A 19,521-nucleotide genomic window follows, 5' to 3' on the forward strand; every position below is an offset into this window, starting at 1 on the left:
TTTTTTAAAGTCACAAAAACGCTTATTCACTGCCAAACATGAACTACTTTAGATGTGTAATGACTGCAGTATAGGATACTGACCTTAAGGTTAAGGAGAAGATTATACATTGTTTTATCAACAATAATATGATAGCCAATCAGAGTGCAGTCCTGACAGGAGAATTTCGTGCTACCTTTGTAAGGACAGCTGTGGGGACTCGCTATGGTGAGGAGAAAAAACATAATTGGACATTTCAAATTGGGGGAAAATAAAAATAAAATAATAATTGGTCACTCAAAAAAAAATTTAAAAAAGAGAAGACACTGTTAACAGTATTTACAACTTGCCTGAAATTATTTCAAATGTACAAGAAAAGGATACTTCCACATTCTGATTGCGGGAGGTAAATAAAAGGAATATATATATATATATATATATATATATATATATATATATATATAATTCTGTTGTATCATCCACAATACTTTGGTATAAAAACAGACAGTACAAATAAAAAAAAAGAAGCTTTTTTTGGACATGTTTAAAAAACTATATTTGAATATTCTAACTACTTGTGCAGTCCTATAAGGTATACTTTGGAGTCTTTATCATACAGGCTTCGGTTCTTGATCTGCCGCTACACAGTAATCTGTCTCGCCAGTGTTTGTCCAGATTTGGAGTTTGGGGTCCGAGTTGGTGGAGTAAGACCCAGACCGAGTTCTAAAGCACTTCTTAATCAAAGCAGCACACACCAGCAAAACTGAGCTGAAAATCATGGAAAATCCACTGAGCATGAAGGCAGCTGTGTAGGTGCCTGTTCGATCCACTAGCCAGCCTGAAAAAGAAAGAACATTGAAAAACTATTAAAAAGTCGTAGGGAAATAAAAAGGTATTATTCTTATGCTAGATGGATACCACTCAACACTGTAAGGTTGCTTGCTTGTAATTATACTAAAGCATGAATTAGCCATCAAATCTATGACTCACCCTGCACACCACACAGCTTTGCTTTTACCAGGTTTCTCTTGGGGACCCCTTAAGGACTATTTTAAGGACTGTGTTCATAAATATTCTCTTAGGTTAAACAATACAGTGCTTCAGAAAACTAATAAACCCTCTCTTAAACAGAATTTGTTTTATTGGATTTAATTATTCAATATTGGCTTAACACAACAGACAAAGCATTCCTTAAAACAGTCCTTATATTTTTTTTCAATAGGGTTCCATAGTGCTTATTATCTAAACCAATCAGAGTCCAGCAGAGGTAGATTACCATGCAGAACTATACTGACTTAGATTCTAATGTGTGAAACATGCATCCTTCACAGGGGCTAACAGTGTGTACAGTATTCTTGTTTTTACAATATTGAATATTCAAGATGTTCACTGACCTGCGATCGGTGGACTGATGAGATAGGGTATAGCATGAAGAAAAAAGACCACTCCGAGGGCAGAAGAGAGGTACTGAGTTCCAACAATGTCTGATGTTACTACAGGCAAGAGGGCCACGTACGCCCCATCAAAGTACCCGTAAAGCACTGAGAATGGCACTAACAGAGGGAAACTCTGCAGGGTGGGAATCAAGAGGCAACAGAGGCCATCCATGCCAACAGCAACCAAGAAGCAAAAATAACGGTACTTCTTCAAACACCTGAAACAACAAAACAGAAAAACCAAACGTATTACAGTAAAAGTGACCCACTACAGCCATTTTCAAAAACTGGACATTTGGAGACTAATTTCTACACTACTAAAGTAAATGTGGTGCTCGGATTGGCTTCATGTGATGACAGCATAATTTTTAACTAGTGGTAGTACTGGCCTTGGATGGAACAGTCATGTTAACTCAACCTCCTATTTTTTTTTTTTTGTCAGATGCCTTCATCCAAGGTGACTTACAGAGACTAGGGTGTGTGAACTATGCATCAGCTGCAGAGTCACTTACAATTACGTCTCACCTGAAAGACGGAGCACAAGGAGGTTAAGTGACTTGCTTAGGGTCACACACTGAGTCAGTGGTTGAGGTGGGATTTAAACCGGGAACCTCCTGGTTACAAGCCCTTTTCTTTAACCACTGGACCACACAGCCTCCTCTTTTGCCAGCAGCACAGAATTTCTACAGGGGCCTTGATGACATTACTTGGGGGAAATAGCATACTGACTCAACTGATGGAATGACACACTGTAGTCATAGATATGGTGTAGAATCAGACCAGCAGTGACCTAAGGGCTCCGTAAGTCACTTCATTGATCTGCTCAGGGTCAAGTTAAGGTCAGGTCATGGCTTACCTTAAATACATAGGGCTTGGGTGCTTTCAGCATTTAAGAATGTCAACCGGTATTAAAGACCACTTATAGAGAAGGACCACCTGCCTATATTAGCCGCTCTGTATAAAAAGATGGCCCACCTGACCACTATTAAGACTACTTTTTCAATCTTTATAACATAAACACAGTCTGGTCTCCTGTACTGTACAGTATGTTCATACATCCTGCAATATTGTTTTCAACATGCTGTTGCTATAGTAACTATTAGTCACATTCCCTGGGTCATTTATGGGGAGTACAGTTCATAATCACCTAACCGCATGATGATAACTAGGTGACTACCAATGGTTTCTAATCTTAAATGGTAGCTACTGGAAGAATATGTGTGTAATTACATGAAAATCACCTGTCCTCTAACAATGTGGACATGTGGTGGAAAAAGAACACATATCAAGTATATGAATGATTATGGGGTACTGTAGTTATTCCACAAAAGTGCCCCAAAGGGGTTGAGCTGGTTGTCCATGGCCATTGAGTGAAATACCCACCACACGCCAGGGAGTGTTCTGTTTATAGACAAAGCACTACTGTATGTATGGAAAAGAAAACCTATACAACTAAATTCTGGGAATTGCTTTCCTCAGCTCAAGCTCTGCCTATGCTTTGTCTCTAATAAAAATATTACACATTAAAAACTATCTCACCTTCGATCTGTCAGCCATCCAAAGGTAATGTTCCCAACAATACCAATCACCCCCAATATGGACATCAAGAAAGCAGAGTTCTGGTGGCTAACCCCAACGTTCAGGGCGTAAGGCACTAAGTAAACAAATGGAACACTGCAGCCGTAGGCCAGGAAGAGGATGGACACTGCTAGCACCATGAAATCAGGCATCAGGAAGAAGCTATACTCCTGCAGTGACTGGAAGAAGACACATCTGTTCAGGCAGTCTGTCCTGATAGGCTGCCCTGGTTTGCAGGCAGACTTGGAGTTCAAGTTGTTTTGCTGTTTGTTGTAAGTGTTCTCTTCATCGACAGACAACACGCCGCTCAGCTGCTCTTCCTTAAGGGTGATGGGTCTCATTAAAGCGCCACACACACACAGGTTGGCGACAAACCCCCCGAGCAGCAGGAGTGCCCCACGCCAGGAGTAAAGTTCAATCAGGTGTTGAACCACTGGAGCCAGAATGAAGGTCCCGATACCGCTCCCCGACATAGCAACCCCGTAAGCCAGTGACTTCCTTTTGCAGAAATATTTTCCTACCATGGCGATGGCTGGGGTGTAACAAAGTGCAAATCCAATGCCTGTCCATAGAAACAAGGCAAAGGGTTATCCAGAGTTACATTTATAATGTATAGATAAATGAGCCATTATAGTGTCCATTCATCTCCATGCAGCTCCCTATAGCACTGTCCACATGACATGAAAAAACTCAAAAGGGTGTTTCTTTGTAATTAGGTGAGGTTTTTTTTACCTTGTTATATATGTTTTTTTAATTTAAGTCTGTTATTGATTTTCACAAATAAAAAAATATACACTTATTTCCAAAAAATAAAAAAAAATAATGAACTACTATCAACTTGGTTGTTTCAGACATTTTTCTAGGATATCTTTGTTGTTAAAGTAAAGTAACCTGTAAGGACTCCCAGTGACAGATAGAGGTTCTCCAGGCTGGTGGCAAAGGAGCTCAGAATAAGACCCGTCGAAGCCATGAATCCTCCTAAGATTACTGCAAATCGGCAAGACAGGCGGTTCCCAATGAAGCTGCCAAGTGGGGCTAAACAAACACATTGTTCAAGTTGGTAATCATACTAAACATAGGATTATATACAATGTTTAGATATCGGGAGACATGAGCTTTAAAAAATATGTATATATTCTCTTGATAATGGAAACACAATATAGCTGTTATTATTTATAATATATAGTACTTTTATAACAAGAACGAGGAAAAAACAGAACAAGGAATTGTCTTTGCCATTAATACTTCAACTTAAAACTAGATTGTTTTATACATATGACAAATAATATATATATATATATATATATATATATATATATATATATATATATACAGTGATGAGAGAGGGGAGTTTGGGGTCAGTATATAATACAAAATAATTCAGTAAAAATACATTGATTATGGAATCCAGTCTCACACAAACTAGTAACACAAGTACCATAGTTGTTGCAAATGGTTCGCATTATTTCATTATCTTACTTTATTTTTTCTAAATGTTTTTATAATCCAGCTGCTGGTGACATTCTCTTAACATTGTTAATAATTAAATCCACAAGAGGGCTGTGTGAGGAGTATCATTTGTATTGTGTTTCACTTGGAAATGTGTTCACTGATTTTAGTGCAGGGCTGCAAAAAGTGGATTATTTACAAATTTAACCCATTAAAAAAACATTAAATTGGACCTTTGCAAATTGTTACACAATATATTATATGTGGCTATGTGCATTACATATCATATGCCATTATTGTTACATTTAGTTTTTAATATTATTTGTAATAAGGAAATTAATTGCAAGGCAGTTAATAGAGTCAGTGTTACAATTTATAGAAAAAAGCAGTTCTATCTAGCCTGTACTAGCAGGAAGCAACTTTTCTTGTTACAGTTAGGAGCAGTAGTTGAATGCGGCAAGGTATGGAGCAGTTCAGTGCAGGTACAAGCTGAACTGAGGTTTACAGAAGCTCTCTGAACAGGTGTGTCTTCAGGAGGTGCCGGAAGGTGGTCAAGGACTGAGCAGTCCTGATAGCCATGGGTAGGTCATTCCACCACTGAGGGGCAAGGTCTCTGGAGGCGGGGGAGCGGAGGGGGGGTACAGCAAGTCTGACGGAGCTGGAGGAGCGGAGGAGGCGAGAGGGGGTGTAGGGAGAAATGATCTGGAGATAGGAGGAAGCAGAAAGGCCTAGACAGCGATAGGTGAATACAAAAGTTTTGAATTGGATGTGAGCAGCGATATTGAGCCAGTGCAGGGAGCGGAGCAGTGGTGTAGCGTGGGAGAAATGAGGAAGGAAAAAGACAGGAAGACCAGCCAGGAGGGAGTTGCAGTAGTTGAGGCGGGACAGTACCAGGGCCTGAACTAGCAGCTGCGTGGAGTAATTGGTGAGGAAGGGGAGAATTCTGCGCATGTTGCTGAGGAATATGCTGCTATAGATATGTAACCAATCCAAGTAGCCGGGCTAAACTTTGAAAGTGGGCAGTATCTGTCAGGTTATTGTACAAAGTAAGGCTTATAGAAATTATTGGCGCTGTTCAGCATATTATCAAACCAGAAACAGAAATGTGAAAATGATCTTGTTAGTGTCTGTTATGTAAACCTTCTCCAGTTATTCCCTGTACTTAATGTGTATCACATTCACTTTTACATACGGATTGGGCAAAGTGTAAAAAGCAGGTTTGCAAGCTGAAAGTGTCAGATTCAGCTCTGATTGGCCTATTCTGCTTGTGTGATCTCTTGGTGCTGAGTAAGATCCTCTGGAGAAATCCAGCTGGGAAAGAGGTCACCTACGCCCTTCCATCAATGAGTCGATATGCTGTGCAATCAGTGGGCAGACAGTCTCATATTTAGGTGCTATTAAAAGCTATCCATCTAGTCTTTACTCCTCTGTTTTTCATTTAATTTTAGCACAGACCCAGTAGTGAGCCATCAACAAGTTAATTAAAAAGTGCTTTAAACAATGGGCCACCCAACCATTTTATTTGTTTACATTTTTGTTTTGCCTCCCCAAGCTACAGGAAAGCCCATCACTATGCAGGAATGAACTAAGAAATGATAGATCTACTTCATTATTCATATGCTATGATATATCTCTTCTTTAGTCTCAGACGGACTAGTAAAATAAAAACAAGGTAGTCCCCAATCTCACAGTGGAACATCAAGCAGGCTTTTCTTTCCTGTAGTCAGAAGTGGACTCCAGCATGGGTCACCTTTGGACAGGGATATTCTGAGGGGGTCGAATGGATGAACAGGTCATAAATTCACTTACCACAGAGCATTGTTGTGCAGTCCACCAAAGAATGGATCCATGCTGTCTTTGAGTAATCCTGAGCAAAGTGCATTTGGAACTCCACAAAAAAAATGGAGATACATCTAAAATACGAAAAGGGCAAGGTGACTTCTTAAAACTGTCGACAAAAAACTCAGATAGCATTAAGTCATTAATACTGACAGTGCTTATAATATTACTTTTTAGCATATGTAAATGAGAGAATATTATTAAAGGGGGTAGCATTTTAATGACACATTATTATATAAAGCTTTATATCATCTTATAAATGAATTATAAGGTCTGCTATCGATGACTTAATTACCTGTTCATATAACACTGCACTGCTATAGCCTGTTAATATTATTATTATTTATTTCTTAGCAGACGCCCTTATCCAGGGCGACTTACAATTGTTACAAGATATCACATTATTTTTACATACAGTTACCCATTTATACAGTTGGGTTTTTACTGGAGCAATCTAGGTAAAGTACCTTGCTCAAGAGTACAGCAGCGGTTTCCCCTACCAGGGATTGAACCCACAACCCTCCGGTCAAGAGTCCAGAGCCCTAACCACTACTCCACACCGCTGCCCATAATATTAATAATAACTGCCGTAAATTGTTTATAATATGTTCATAGATGCATAACAACTTGATGTTAACCTTAATTCCTTCCTTTGCAAATACTACTAAAATTCAATTTGAATCCATGCACAATTGTATTTTTTCCAAACAAGACCTACAGTTCCTATAAACAACTATGGAATCAAGTTGACTGTTACCAACTAATGTTTCTGTAAACGGAGATCCTACCAAACGTCTCGCCTCCACCTCAAATATGAACTATATCTCAGCCAGCAAAGTTCATTCATTGATCATTTTAGAAATAAGCACAACTGCATCTACTTTAAACCCGCTCCGTATAACTGGATTAGCACTTTTTCAAACGGACACTCATTTGGAAAAGCAATGTCTAATCCAGACTTGTCAAGGGCTCCCTCCCAATGAACTGAACTGTAATCATAAACCAATGTTGTTTTGATCCCCTTGTTTGACCAGACAGGCATGCGTTTGTGTGGACAATCCTTTTGATACTGTAATTTCATTTCAACACACTGTGCGGGTAAATAACGTTAAGGGTAAAAATAGTCCCTGCTGTTTTTTCCTCATTAATCTATATATAATCGCCTGCCTTAACACATAATAGAAAAACAAATCCTTTCAACTGAAGCAGCCCTTTTGTAAAACGTTTTGCATAAATCCTTGACCTCACTTTTCCCCATAATTTAAAATACAGTCAAACCTGTATTAAGTGCCATTTGGCCATCCCGATCCTGTCCCTTGTATACTTTCTACACGTCTCATCTTTAATCACATGTAAATAAGAACACCAGTCTATAAAGACCACTTTTAGACAGTCCCTTGAGGTGGTCATAATAAACAGACTGCAAGTGTCTGCTGAAAGAACTGATTTTAAGAGCGGACTGTGTAATTTAGATGTTTACATATGAATTCAATTCGAAATCATAACCTCCGCAGTAGCCATCCTGTCTGCCCTGAAAACAGTGTTGGAACACGTGCACATGCCTTTTTATTTTATTGGCAATGAAAGGATTGACTTAAAGGAAGGTTTCATTGGTGCTTTTTAAGATTCCTTTAAAATGTATAACTTATTCATTTGCAAACACAAATAAAATACCTGAAATGTGTGTTTGCACTTTTTGTTAAAGGCTGACATGTTATTTCTGCTGCCCAGTATGTTGTGCTAAGAGGTCTCACGTTGCAGTGCGATGTTCATAGGGAAGAGGGAAGATTATTCTTTCATTCCTAAAACCTGTGTGGACTGCAACGAACCTGTTTCATTTAATTTAGCTCCTTTCTCTTAAATGCAGTCTGTCAGCCATTTACTGGTAATCTCTACAGTGCACTACAATATCATTTTCCAGTAGGCTTAGCCCTCTAAACCTTTTGGTAGTTAGTGAGTTAATGAAAATGAATAGAATCTAACTGGTGAAATGAATTATTGTAAATTATAGAAGATAAGTGACACCACTGGCATACATTAACAGCATTTTTATAATACTCAACAAATGGACCACTGCCCACAGCTAAGAAAAACCTGGCTGTGCTAAATGTAATTCAGAACCTAACCAAGATAATTAAATGAAAACCAGATAGATCTCACTGTAGGTCAAAGATGAACATCAGGATGCTAACTAGAAATATCTACTGATTAAACAGAAATACTTTCTTTTTTTCAACTTAGTTTATCCAAAAAAATCTCTTTGGACAACAACGACAAAAAAAGAAAAAGAAAAAAGATTACGATTTAAAAAACTCAGCACCAGACATATATTGATATATTTTTTCCACTACTTAGTCTTTACTGCACAGCTGCTGCATGCAGTCCAAACTGAATGAAAGACCTCTTTTAATCACCAACACAAACTCGACTGTGTTGAAACTGCTGTGTGTGAGAACATTACAGAATCTACCCGATTCATCTCAACTTGCTTCAAGATTGATTGCCTCTTATCAATATTTCCATGTGACACCATTTACTGTAGTTTAGAATACAAAATCCCAAGTCTGTTGCTGTCTGATTGTGATTAGTACAATGTGCTATGTACTAGCCTTTGATAGTAGAGGGCGGAGTGTGTTATTAACTTCAATAAAAGAAAAAACCTATAGATCTCACTGTCAAGTCTTTAATGTTAGATGAAATTAAATTAGGCACATTATCTCTAAATACAGAAAGATTCAGTTATGGGAGCCACAAGGTAATAGGTTTGGATACTAAGTATAAAATGTAAGTGAAACATAATGAGAAGAATGAAGGAGTGATAACCAAGGATTTAAAATCAATTTTATTATCTCTCATTAGCATGAGCAATATTAGCACTCTTTATGCTGAAGTTCTCTTTCTTGCAATTTTTTTTTTTTGTACATTAATTGCACTGCCTTCTTGCCCTGGTGCCCTGTCACTTCCCATTGAAAAAGTCTGTTCCCGGGTTCCAGTCTCATTTGGTTGACCACGTGATTGAGTCTGACAGGAAGTAATAAGATACTGTACCAGGAATAGAATTTTAGGCTTTCTAAAGCTCGGGACTGCACACAAAAAGACTATTTGGTCCAATAAGTATTTCATTTTGGTTAATTTCAGTAGATATTCATCTATTTTCCTGGAAAATATATCCCTTCCCTATTTGTTCCAAATTTCTACAGTTTTTACCCCCAAATTATTCCCCGGTGCAAGCAACTTTTCCAGGAGTACTTTCTCGCTAATCCTAATTTACTTTTAAATTATTTTAAACCTATTGTCAACCGTTGCACCTTCTACAGTATGTAGTAGTGATGCTCTTTTGATGGTATGGTTGAGGTATAGCTCATGGCATTGAGAAGGCAAACATACAGACAAGATTCAACTACCAAGGTAATGCGTGATATTTAGGATTTTATTCCGCTGTTATCGAGAATTTCTTTGGAATGGTGAATAAAAGCTGTTTCTAATTATATATTTAATGAAGGGATAGTGGCATTTTTTAAAGGGAATCCATTAAAGATGGTCCCTCACTTATATCTTCAAAGAATTCCAGCAGATTTGTACTACTTGACCCCTCCAAGGGTTAAATGTAAGCAGAATGGGATCACTCACTTAGTTATTACCTAGTAAGAAAGTAGGATTTAGCTAATCAATTACTCACTTAAAAATGTTGTTAAAGTGATTGTGCAAGTGTGGTAATTTCACCTCAGCAGGGTCTTCAGGGTCAAGGCATGTTACTGCGCTCTATCCTGCACAGTACAGTTTGTGCCATGTCTGCACAAATAATTTCTCTAAAAAAAGATTTGGTAATTGGAGGACTTACAGTTTTGCTTGCTACGAAAGCTCATGGCATGTGACAAAGGAATGCTGATACCATGGAATGTTAATTCAGTTTCTTAGTGACACGTACGCACCCAGGTCTCCATGCGTTGTGACCCAGCAAGTCCAGGGGCCAATCACAATACCCCAAACACTGCGTGCCCAACATTGAAGCTACTATAGGTTACCAACTACAGTATACTGGTAGTGTTTTGTCAGTTTAATGTAAGCCAATAATGATCACTGTTCCATTTACCACCACTAAAACTCTCAAATGACTGACCAAACGGTAAAACAGATCCACAAGGCTTTTACTGAGAGGGCTATTCAAAGTCACGTTCATAAGGACACTCTGTTTACAGGGCGTCCTCTGTAACCTGAACTGCAGTGTAATCTGTGGAAAATACAAGCCATCTCTTGCCAGTTCAGTTAACCGAAACCCTGTAGTGGGATCCCACTACAAAATAAGTCAGTGACACACCAGATTTAGATACCCTCATTCCCCAGTGCTTTCCATTCAGTCTACCTTCGAATATTGACTACAGATCACTTACTAATGAATTATTTTAGAAAATCCTCCCATGAATGAAAACAATGCTATAGATCATTTTGAAGTACATTCATCTGCTGTCTAGTATTGATATATGACCTATCTGCTGTTGTTGTAACCCAAATCATAAATGTTTACAAGCTCCCCTATCAGCACAGCACTATTTAAAGTAGACCTAAAGAAACAGCACTGTTGTTGAAACAAAAAACACAAAGCTTGGCAACAGCATTATACAGCATTTCAAACAACAAAGCCATATAAACACAAACAAGTTCTGTTCAAGTGTCCCTTAGGCAAATATACACTGCATTATTTTAAAACAACTTTGTACAGTACTTCTGTTGGAATACCTTTTCCAGTATTACTTCATTGCACTGCTGTAGTACTGAATTACAAAGGTACAGTGTCTAAAACCCTGCACTAAACTGCAGATTGATGCAGTTATACTGTATAAATACAGCAGTTTGTTTTTGTATGGGGTTTACCCCACTCACCTGGTGACAGCCCGGGTGCAAATGGTGACAATAAAGCAGCCAGCAACGATCATCCATCCCCAGCCTCCGTCTGGAGGGGCAGCTACCAGCACCTTATTAGTCTGAGCCATGGTTGGAACAGAGCTCAGTCCTCTTAATCCCCTTTTCAAATTTCAGTTAATAGTGCTGAGCTCCTACAGTACTTTGTTCAGTGCAGCTGCAATTGCACAGAATCCATGGAATGTTATCTGATGAGGGATCTGCAAGACAACACAGAAAAACACACACACACATATATATATATATATATATATATATATATATATATATATATATATATATATATATATAATTTAAAGATTATCAGGAGGAATAAAATGTTCACATATTGAGATTAAAATGTCAAATACCAAGCCAAGTTACACCTTCAATCCTGTTACGATTCTCTCTAGCTGCTCATCACAAATAACATTATAAAAGGTAAGCTTTAAAAAAGGTCTCAAACCAAGCAGAAGACAAATATTTACTCTCTTTCCTCTCTATTGTCAAATTACCCCCTCGCTTTGACAAAACACCAAATTAGAAGAGTGTATTTTTTATATAATTTTTTTTTTCCCATGAACCCACTCCTAAGTTTAGACTGTGTTACAGCTCAGACTTGACCCGCTGTATTTTTCTTGAATAAATCTCCCACACCCCTTCTTGTAGTAGCTTGCTCTCTAAGACTTCTGCTGGAAAGAAAACACAGTGAAGAAAGTGTATTATTGATTTGCTCCACTGGGGTCAAAGCTGTTTTCTCTTTTGCTACCCAATCAGGCAACAAGCTTATAAATACAATTACGTAATTTATCATGTAGCCTAATCTGTTAATACTTACACCAGAGAAATAGTAACGGCAACTTTTCCACAGGTGTGTGTGTATATACAGCATCTATTATACTTGCCTTTCTACTATCTAGTGTCCTTTTAGACGCTGCAGTAAAAAGAAGCCTCAAAGAAGTATATATATTTTATCCCAATTTCACAACAGTTGTTTAAATAAATTCTTATTTTTATACCTGCGATTACAAAATGTTCCTTTCCAATAAGGCAGGATAATTAATCTCTTCATCATCAGTAAATGTTTCTTTTTTTTTAAAAAATACTGGTAATGTAATAAAAACTAGAATTAAGGTCACATCACAAACACAAATGGTTTCCTACTCATGTAGTAACCTTTACTTCCTGTATGGAAAAAAGAACAATAAAGAAAGATACAGGAATAAATCAATGTACTGTGTACTACTAATAATAACTTGTATAAGAACTGCATTTCTTCAATTAATATATTACAAGAAAATACACCAAGAAATGTATTCTGATTTTAAAGTACATTAACGCTACAGGTGAGGCCCCTTCACCAGCACCATGATCCCCAAGGTTCCAGTATCCCTAGCAACCACAAAATGTGACCCAAGAGGCCTTCATTAATTTCTTACTATTATTTTAGATTTTCAATACAGATGAGCTCAAGCAATACATTTCCCATTCACAAGAAAGTTTTGCTAGTAATGTATTCAGCAAAAAACAAACCAAAAAAAAGATTACTTTTTAGTTCGGTAAATTACTAAACAATGTATTAATAACTTTAAAAATATATATTATATAAGATGAAAAAATAACATCACAATGTAAATCAGGCCAATCGATTTAGTCCTCCTTACTGTAAAACAGCTGAGATCATAAACTGGTTCTCACTTATGTGTGAGAAAACATTAGAAACAGGTAGACACATACATCTTAATGGATATGTTTTTCCCTAATTTGTCAACTGAATACTTTACATTTTACTAGACTGTGTGCTAAGGTATAAAATAACATTGGTTTTGAGAAACGTTTGTTTACATGTGAGTATTTGCCTCTTTTCTATATTTTTGTGTGAATTCATTTATGTCAAGTTATTCTGCACTTTTTGTTCAATAATTTTTTCAGCATTTTATTGCCCTACATTGTATTACTTTTTTCCCCAAACCGGTCGAGCTTGAATGATGATGCAACACTGCTAAAGAATAAATATAAACCCATGACTGCCCTTGGCTGTCTCAGGTCACATTTGCAGAATGGCTCTATCTGACAACAGTTGAGTGGACAGGAGTCCAGTTACAGTACATCTGTGTAATGATTTATCAAGCACTCATCTCCAATCAAACTGTCCTTGTAAATTATCAAAGGTACACTGCTGACCCTACGTGCCTTGGGATTGAGACACTGTAGTTTTCAAAACAAGAAAACTAGAAAGTAGAAAAGCTAGTAAACTGAAAGGGTAAGCATTATTAAGCACCATTTATTGATCCATTCAATCATTTGTTTACGTATAGGGAGAATAATATAATCCTCTTCAACACTTGCAGTAAACATCAAATGCACATTTAATATAATCCTCTTCAACAATTGCAGTAAACATCAAATGCACATTTTTTTATTTTTTGGTACATCCTTAATTATTCTTAATATCATGTGCCAACCAAACTCCCTCATGACTGAACCATGATTGCTACAATGTTGTAATTGTTTTAATTGTATCCCTTTCAGAAACCTCAAATCTCTTGCCTTTGTGCCGTTTGAGCCATTTATAAAGTGATCCAGCTCTAAGCTCACAGCATGGAAACAATTAGCATGTGATCTGTTCAGCCTGAAGCTTGCATCTTACAGTCAAGTAAAAGCAGTCTGCCCCGAAACAGATCATGATTAAGAAGGGCAGGGCGTTGGTTACAGATTTGCATTCAATAGAACAGTCACCCGCCCGAAGTGGTGGTTAACGTAGATATAATTTCATGAACTGCCATTTTGTCTGTCAGTCACGTATACACAGATATAATGCAGTACAATAGTCTATCAGTAGTGCAAATAAAGCAGCTGTTTATCAAAATCGTGGTTCCTTTTTTTTCCTACTTTCCTGCATCGTCTACTCTTCTGCTCAGCTAATAGGGTTTTGGAGGAACAGTTTGTTATAAAATCTGCAATTGTGCTTGTTGCATTCCTCCAAAACTGTGAACTTATATACACATTTTAAAATGAATCCAACAAGGTGTTCGGAAGTTATATACATCACAAGTTTTCATAGAAACAAACATCCAGACAAGTATAATACAGTATGGGCTATATTTCCACTCTTCTTTTTCTGAAAGGAAAATTACCAATTACATTCTACAATGAGTATGAAACAACTACAGACTACCTACCAGCCCCTTAATTAATGTCAGCGTTATTTAATTCCGGTTTGCGTTTTGGCTTTCTTATGAAAATAAGCTTTGATAGTTTGGAGTAAATCGTTTTGAGAATCTAGCCCCATGTGCGCTGAACTTGAAAACAGAGCAACCTTTTAAAACATGAAATTCTGTATTTTGTATGTAATTCACGGCCACAGTGGAGCACTGCTCACTTTCTAGGTCAGGCATATTCTCATGCATTTGGCATTTATCATATTTTTATGCTCAAATCTAAACATGCTAAAAACAAAAAAAGAATGTATTCCCTTTGGTAGCACTGGTAAACAAGTTGGACATGTTTTCTTTCAGCAACTTCATAAACAACTTTATTGCTGAAATAAACCATAAAGGACGATGTGTGAATAAACAAAGCATTGCATGCTGAACAATTAGAGAGCTAATTTCTGGAAAGAATAGCTGTTTGTTTGAAATGGAACCCTGTACGGACTCACGATGTCTGATCAAACAAAGGGTGAGATTCTGTGTAGAAATTAGATCTGGTTTAGAATTCTACATTGGTACAAAACAGATACGTTCCCAGAGGTGTTATCTTCCAGCACTCATCCAGGGACATGAAGGAAGAGAAATTTGAGCTTGAAGCAGGTCTGTAGTCATTAGCTTGTCTTAAGGTGGTTTGCTACAGTTTATGAATAGGTCCTAGCGCATTTCTAGTATATCCAATTTAATATTCATAAAAGTGTTTTAGACAGTTGTTGAGTTCCTTAACAATAGCCTAGAAAGGTTTTAATGGGTGTTAATTTACTTAATCAAAACAGAATAAATAACAGGGCTGTATTCATAAGGCACATTTATCTAGTGTTTAACTTTAGAGGTGGGTCTTATAACAAAATTCCACAACAGCTGTTGACAAAATTCCTTGAACACTCTTTAAGCTAGACATGACAAGACATGTGAAAGATAAACATGGTTCAGCTATGTCAATGCAAACAGCACACGTGTGACTGAAAGAGTTTAAGATCAAGAACAAGTGCAACCCTTGTTTAACAAAACCTGCGGTTCCACCAACATTTTCTAAGAGTCTCAGTATGTCAAAACAAGTATGTTTTATGAATATGGGACAGGGAATATTCAACGTATACAAGTCTATGACATAAACATACTTCATGAATAAGTCATTTTCATGTCTCACAAGTTAAAGCTTCTGAATCACGACCACCATTCCAAATCCTTTGCTGTAAAAATAAGTGCAACACAAGGATTTCTTGTGCTTGGTTTTAAATAAAAAATACTGATTCCAAACACATACATCCTACATGGTATACTGAAGACAGCACAGTATTATATGAAAGAAAAACAAAACTTTAAGGAAACATAATAATAATATTTCATTTACTAAATTACAGTAGCCACATTTTTGGGGGCAGTGGCAGAAATTACAGCGGCACACCCCTAGTGGTCATTTCTGAAAACTACCAACCATCAACATGATAGAAAAGGGATATTGAGTATTTAATCTGTTAAATTATGATCTAAGATGAAACAATTGAGTTAACAGAGAACACACAATAAGATAAGCCGCTGCAAAGCATCAAATGTATTCAGATGTCAAGAACCTTGTCTAAACACTCATTACATGAATCCAGTACACCAGAGTGCAACTGTGAACCTGTCCCCCTGCAACACACTGTGGGACACAAAATGACCAGCCAAATAGTTGTGAAGGTATCTTAACTGAACAGCACTTCTCTCTTTTGTATTTATCTGTGTTGATTTGTCCTCATAGTAGTTAGCAGACAGTCAATAACATATATTATGCAACCATTCGAGTTAATTAAAGAAAGGGGTCAGCTTGTCAGGGAAATGATTTTACAAACTCGCAGAGGACTGTGCAGTTCTGCGGGTTGGTGAGTTAATCTAATAAATGACAGCATTTCTGATGATCGCTGGTTGCCACCAATATAGGTCAGTATAGACCCATGTCTTAAAAAAAACAAAATCAAGTGTTAAGGTAAACAGGGTTCAAACTAATACTTGGCGCTAGTCCTAAAAAATGTCTACAGCTGGTTTTATACTGAGATTATTTGTTTTGCAAGTGAATTAGGTGCAGTTGATCAGGCATTAAATTAGACACCTGAGATTCAGCATATGGCATTTTCTTTGTTTGTTGTATGTGATCCTTCACAGTGAAGGTCACTTGGTTGCTCAGAGCCAGTATTGGTCAAAAGAGTGATTAGGAAGGAGAAACTCTGTCTGTCCTTATAGACATGTCCAAATTCCAAACAAACAGCCTGAAAGCAGGACTGCCCAATATCCACAAAGTGGCCATTCCAGTCAGGTGAGAAACAGGCATTTTAAATATGCTTTTCTGTTTACTTTTCTCATTTATTTGAAACTATGATAACTGAGGATATTTAGTGTCATTCTCTATTTGATTGTAAATGGTTATTTTTTATACATTGTTACCATTGCAATCTGTCAGTTTAAAACTTAAGCTAAATTTGCCCAATCTTGGTACTAAAATGCAAGTAGAGTACGAATGTGTGTGTGAACTCATGAAACAGATCAATACACATTTTTGTGTGTTTCATTTATGTGTTTTCTGTCTTTTTGCAGTATTTATCTTTTTAGATGTAGACTGAATGAAGTCATGGGAAATGGAGATACACTCCAGTAAAGAGTGAGAATATGTAAAACAACAGAAAGCTTTTCACTTAATAGGTTTACTGGTAAGACATGTAAGTGCTGTGTACCAAGTACAAAGCCTCCAGTGCTTGTATAACTTTACAATGAGTTTCTAATAAAATCTTTTCTGTGACGTTATAAAATTCCAGTCATTTGATGTGAATGGCTCCAAGAAGACTGCTTTGATGGTTACTAGACTGTGAGCTCATCTGCAGTACTGTTTTTTTAAGTGTTCAAAAGGGGATGCAATAATAATGCCTTTTACGTTTGAATTAAATTGAATGAAGTTTGCCCTCAATTCTTCCTGAGAGGAATAAAGCAATCCAATTGTTGTAAATTAAAGCTAGCAAGAAACAACTCATTAAGCCATCATTTTATTGGCCCCTATATTCCAGGTCCCCCTAACAATATCCCCCTAACAAAAATAAATAAATAAAAAAATAAAAGAGGACCAGATGGCTTGTGTATGTTGGATGCAACAGAAACCACTTTCACAGTGATAACCTCAGCACCTGGAAGGGTCTGTATGAGCAACAACCGTTAGAGGGTGTCAAACTCCCTGTCAACAGAGGTCTCCTTCTGTTTAAATACTGCTTGAAATATTTGAGTAATATAGTGCAGTGGGTCACACTTTATTTAAAGGGTGTTTTTTTTGTTTGTTTGTTTTGTTTATTAACTGTTAACAAACAGCTAATAAACATGTTAATGTACATTATTTGTTTTCTGTTAACTGTTAGTTAATAATATATAATAGGCCAGCTAAAACTGCAAACGCCAGAGCCCTATGGATGGTCAATCAAACACCACAGCCACAGGATGATCAAGACATGATCATATGCTTGAAATCGGTTCAAATTGTAACTGTAGTAATGTTGAGCAAATTCAATCAGGTTTTTATTAACCCTAAGCCTAACCCTTACCTAAAAATGAACAATGTTTGTTAACAGTTAATAAACTAAAAGCAAAAAAAACGACCCTTAAAACAAAGCGTGAACGTCCAGTGCTCCTGTGCACAGAAGGCATTTGGTAATGAGATTCAGGTCCCTAGACTAATCACAAAACGAACTCAAAAGTTGTTTTAATGATTTGTATACAGTAAAGTTGTAAATAAGCCAACTGCAATCCTAAACAGGCTTTGGAATAAAAAATAAAAAAAACCCCATTCTTTTAACTCTTTTGGAAAAAAAAAAAAAAATAACTTCAGTAATACTGCAGCATTTGTTGAAAACGAAGCCATTTCTTACTGGTTTTTTTTTATGTCTCGCACGTAATACACTGTTTTTAACGTATTAGTATATTGTTATATATTGTCTTTGCACAGCTAGGATTGATACCAAACCATAATTTATTAAATAAAAGACTTATTTTCATGATAATTGCAATCAGATCACCATCAAATTTCCTAAAAATGAAAAAGAAATTCGTTAACTCAACAACTTTTTCCACCGATGGACATTACCCCGAATAAAACAACACAACTTTATTTATTAGCAATGTATAGCAAACAGTTATAACCTTAACAGTTTATAAGATCTGACAAGCTGTACCTTAAAAAAAAAACAACATAATGTATTCATTTTCCAAATTCAAATACTAATATTGCTTTGGTCTTTACTTGGAAATCTCCTCAGACTTTATATAGGTATTTAAAATAAGCGACCACAACGTTGCTTGATTTTTTCACTTCACTAGATTATTGTGCATAATGAAAATAAGTGGCTTGGATATAAAATTGACCAGAAATGAACTCTTAGAATCTAGATTCCACGCCCCGATGAACCAAATGTTATGTGATGTCCTTTAGATCAAAACGCGTTGTGTTGCATTTTTTAATACTGCTTTATTAAAATAAAAAATTTTGTTATAGATTTTGGAAAACTTTAACACCATGTTTAACCCGACAATAGTATCGCTTATTTCTGTGCACTTTCTAATCCTTTTACGTTTCGTATGTAATACAGTACCAGTACTTACCTAAATTCTGCATCACTTGTGTGGCGCTCTCCAGCCTTTCTCATAGTTGCAAATTTAATTTATAAATGTGCAAATCAGAACTGCATTTACATCTTGAAGGGGTAACAACTGCCAATCCTCACAAACGATCACTAAAAAACAAAGCCATGCCGGAAGGACCAAAGCACTTGCACAAAGTGAACCCAGTCAGTAGGCTGAGTGAAAAAGCTATAGTTAACCCCTCCTATACTTACAACTCCTAATAATGCAAAGCTATAGTGCAAATTATCAGACCCGCCCTTCAGCCTATGAGCTTATGTAAAAGATATCCTTTATGTTCCAACATATTGTGTCAGCAACAAATGAGAGGCAATAGCGTGACTATTACAATTTAAAAAAAAAAAGTTGCCCACCATAAAATTATTTGCTCTCTCTGGTCACTTTTCAAAGGTCCATATGGATATAAAAGGGTGTTCTTAATCATGTCTACGACTTTTGTCGTAACCATCGAATTGAATGGAGTAGTGGTTAGGGCT

General features: G+C 36.8%; 1 protein-coding gene across 1 annotated transcript; it reads right to left on the reverse strand.

The window, feature by feature from the left end:
• Window positions 1-454: 454 nt before the first annotated feature.
• On the reverse strand, window positions 455-19,212 carry LOC117418588 (monocarboxylate transporter 12-B-like). Its single transcript, XM_034031767.3, has 7 exons — window positions 19,007-19,212; window positions 11,163-11,401; window positions 6,252-6,355; window positions 3,885-4,028; window positions 2,955-3,555; window positions 1,374-1,633; window positions 455-817 (listed from the first exon to the last, which is right to left on the reverse strand). Exons 2-7 carry the CDS (start codon window positions 11,270-11,272, stop codon window positions 591-593), a joined length of 1,446 nt encoding a protein of 481 aa, XP_033887658.1. The 5' UTR covers window positions 11,273-11,401; window positions 19,007-19,212; the 3' UTR covers window positions 455-590.
• Window positions 19,213-19,521: the final 309 nt, after the last annotated feature.

Source organism: Acipenser ruthenus, chromosome 13 (assembly GCF_902713425.1).
Source record: "Acipenser ruthenus chromosome 13, fAciRut3.2 maternal haplotype, whole genome shotgun sequence".
Classification (NCBI taxonomy): domain Eukaryota; kingdom Metazoa; phylum Chordata; class Actinopteri; order Acipenseriformes; family Acipenseridae; genus Acipenser; species Acipenser ruthenus.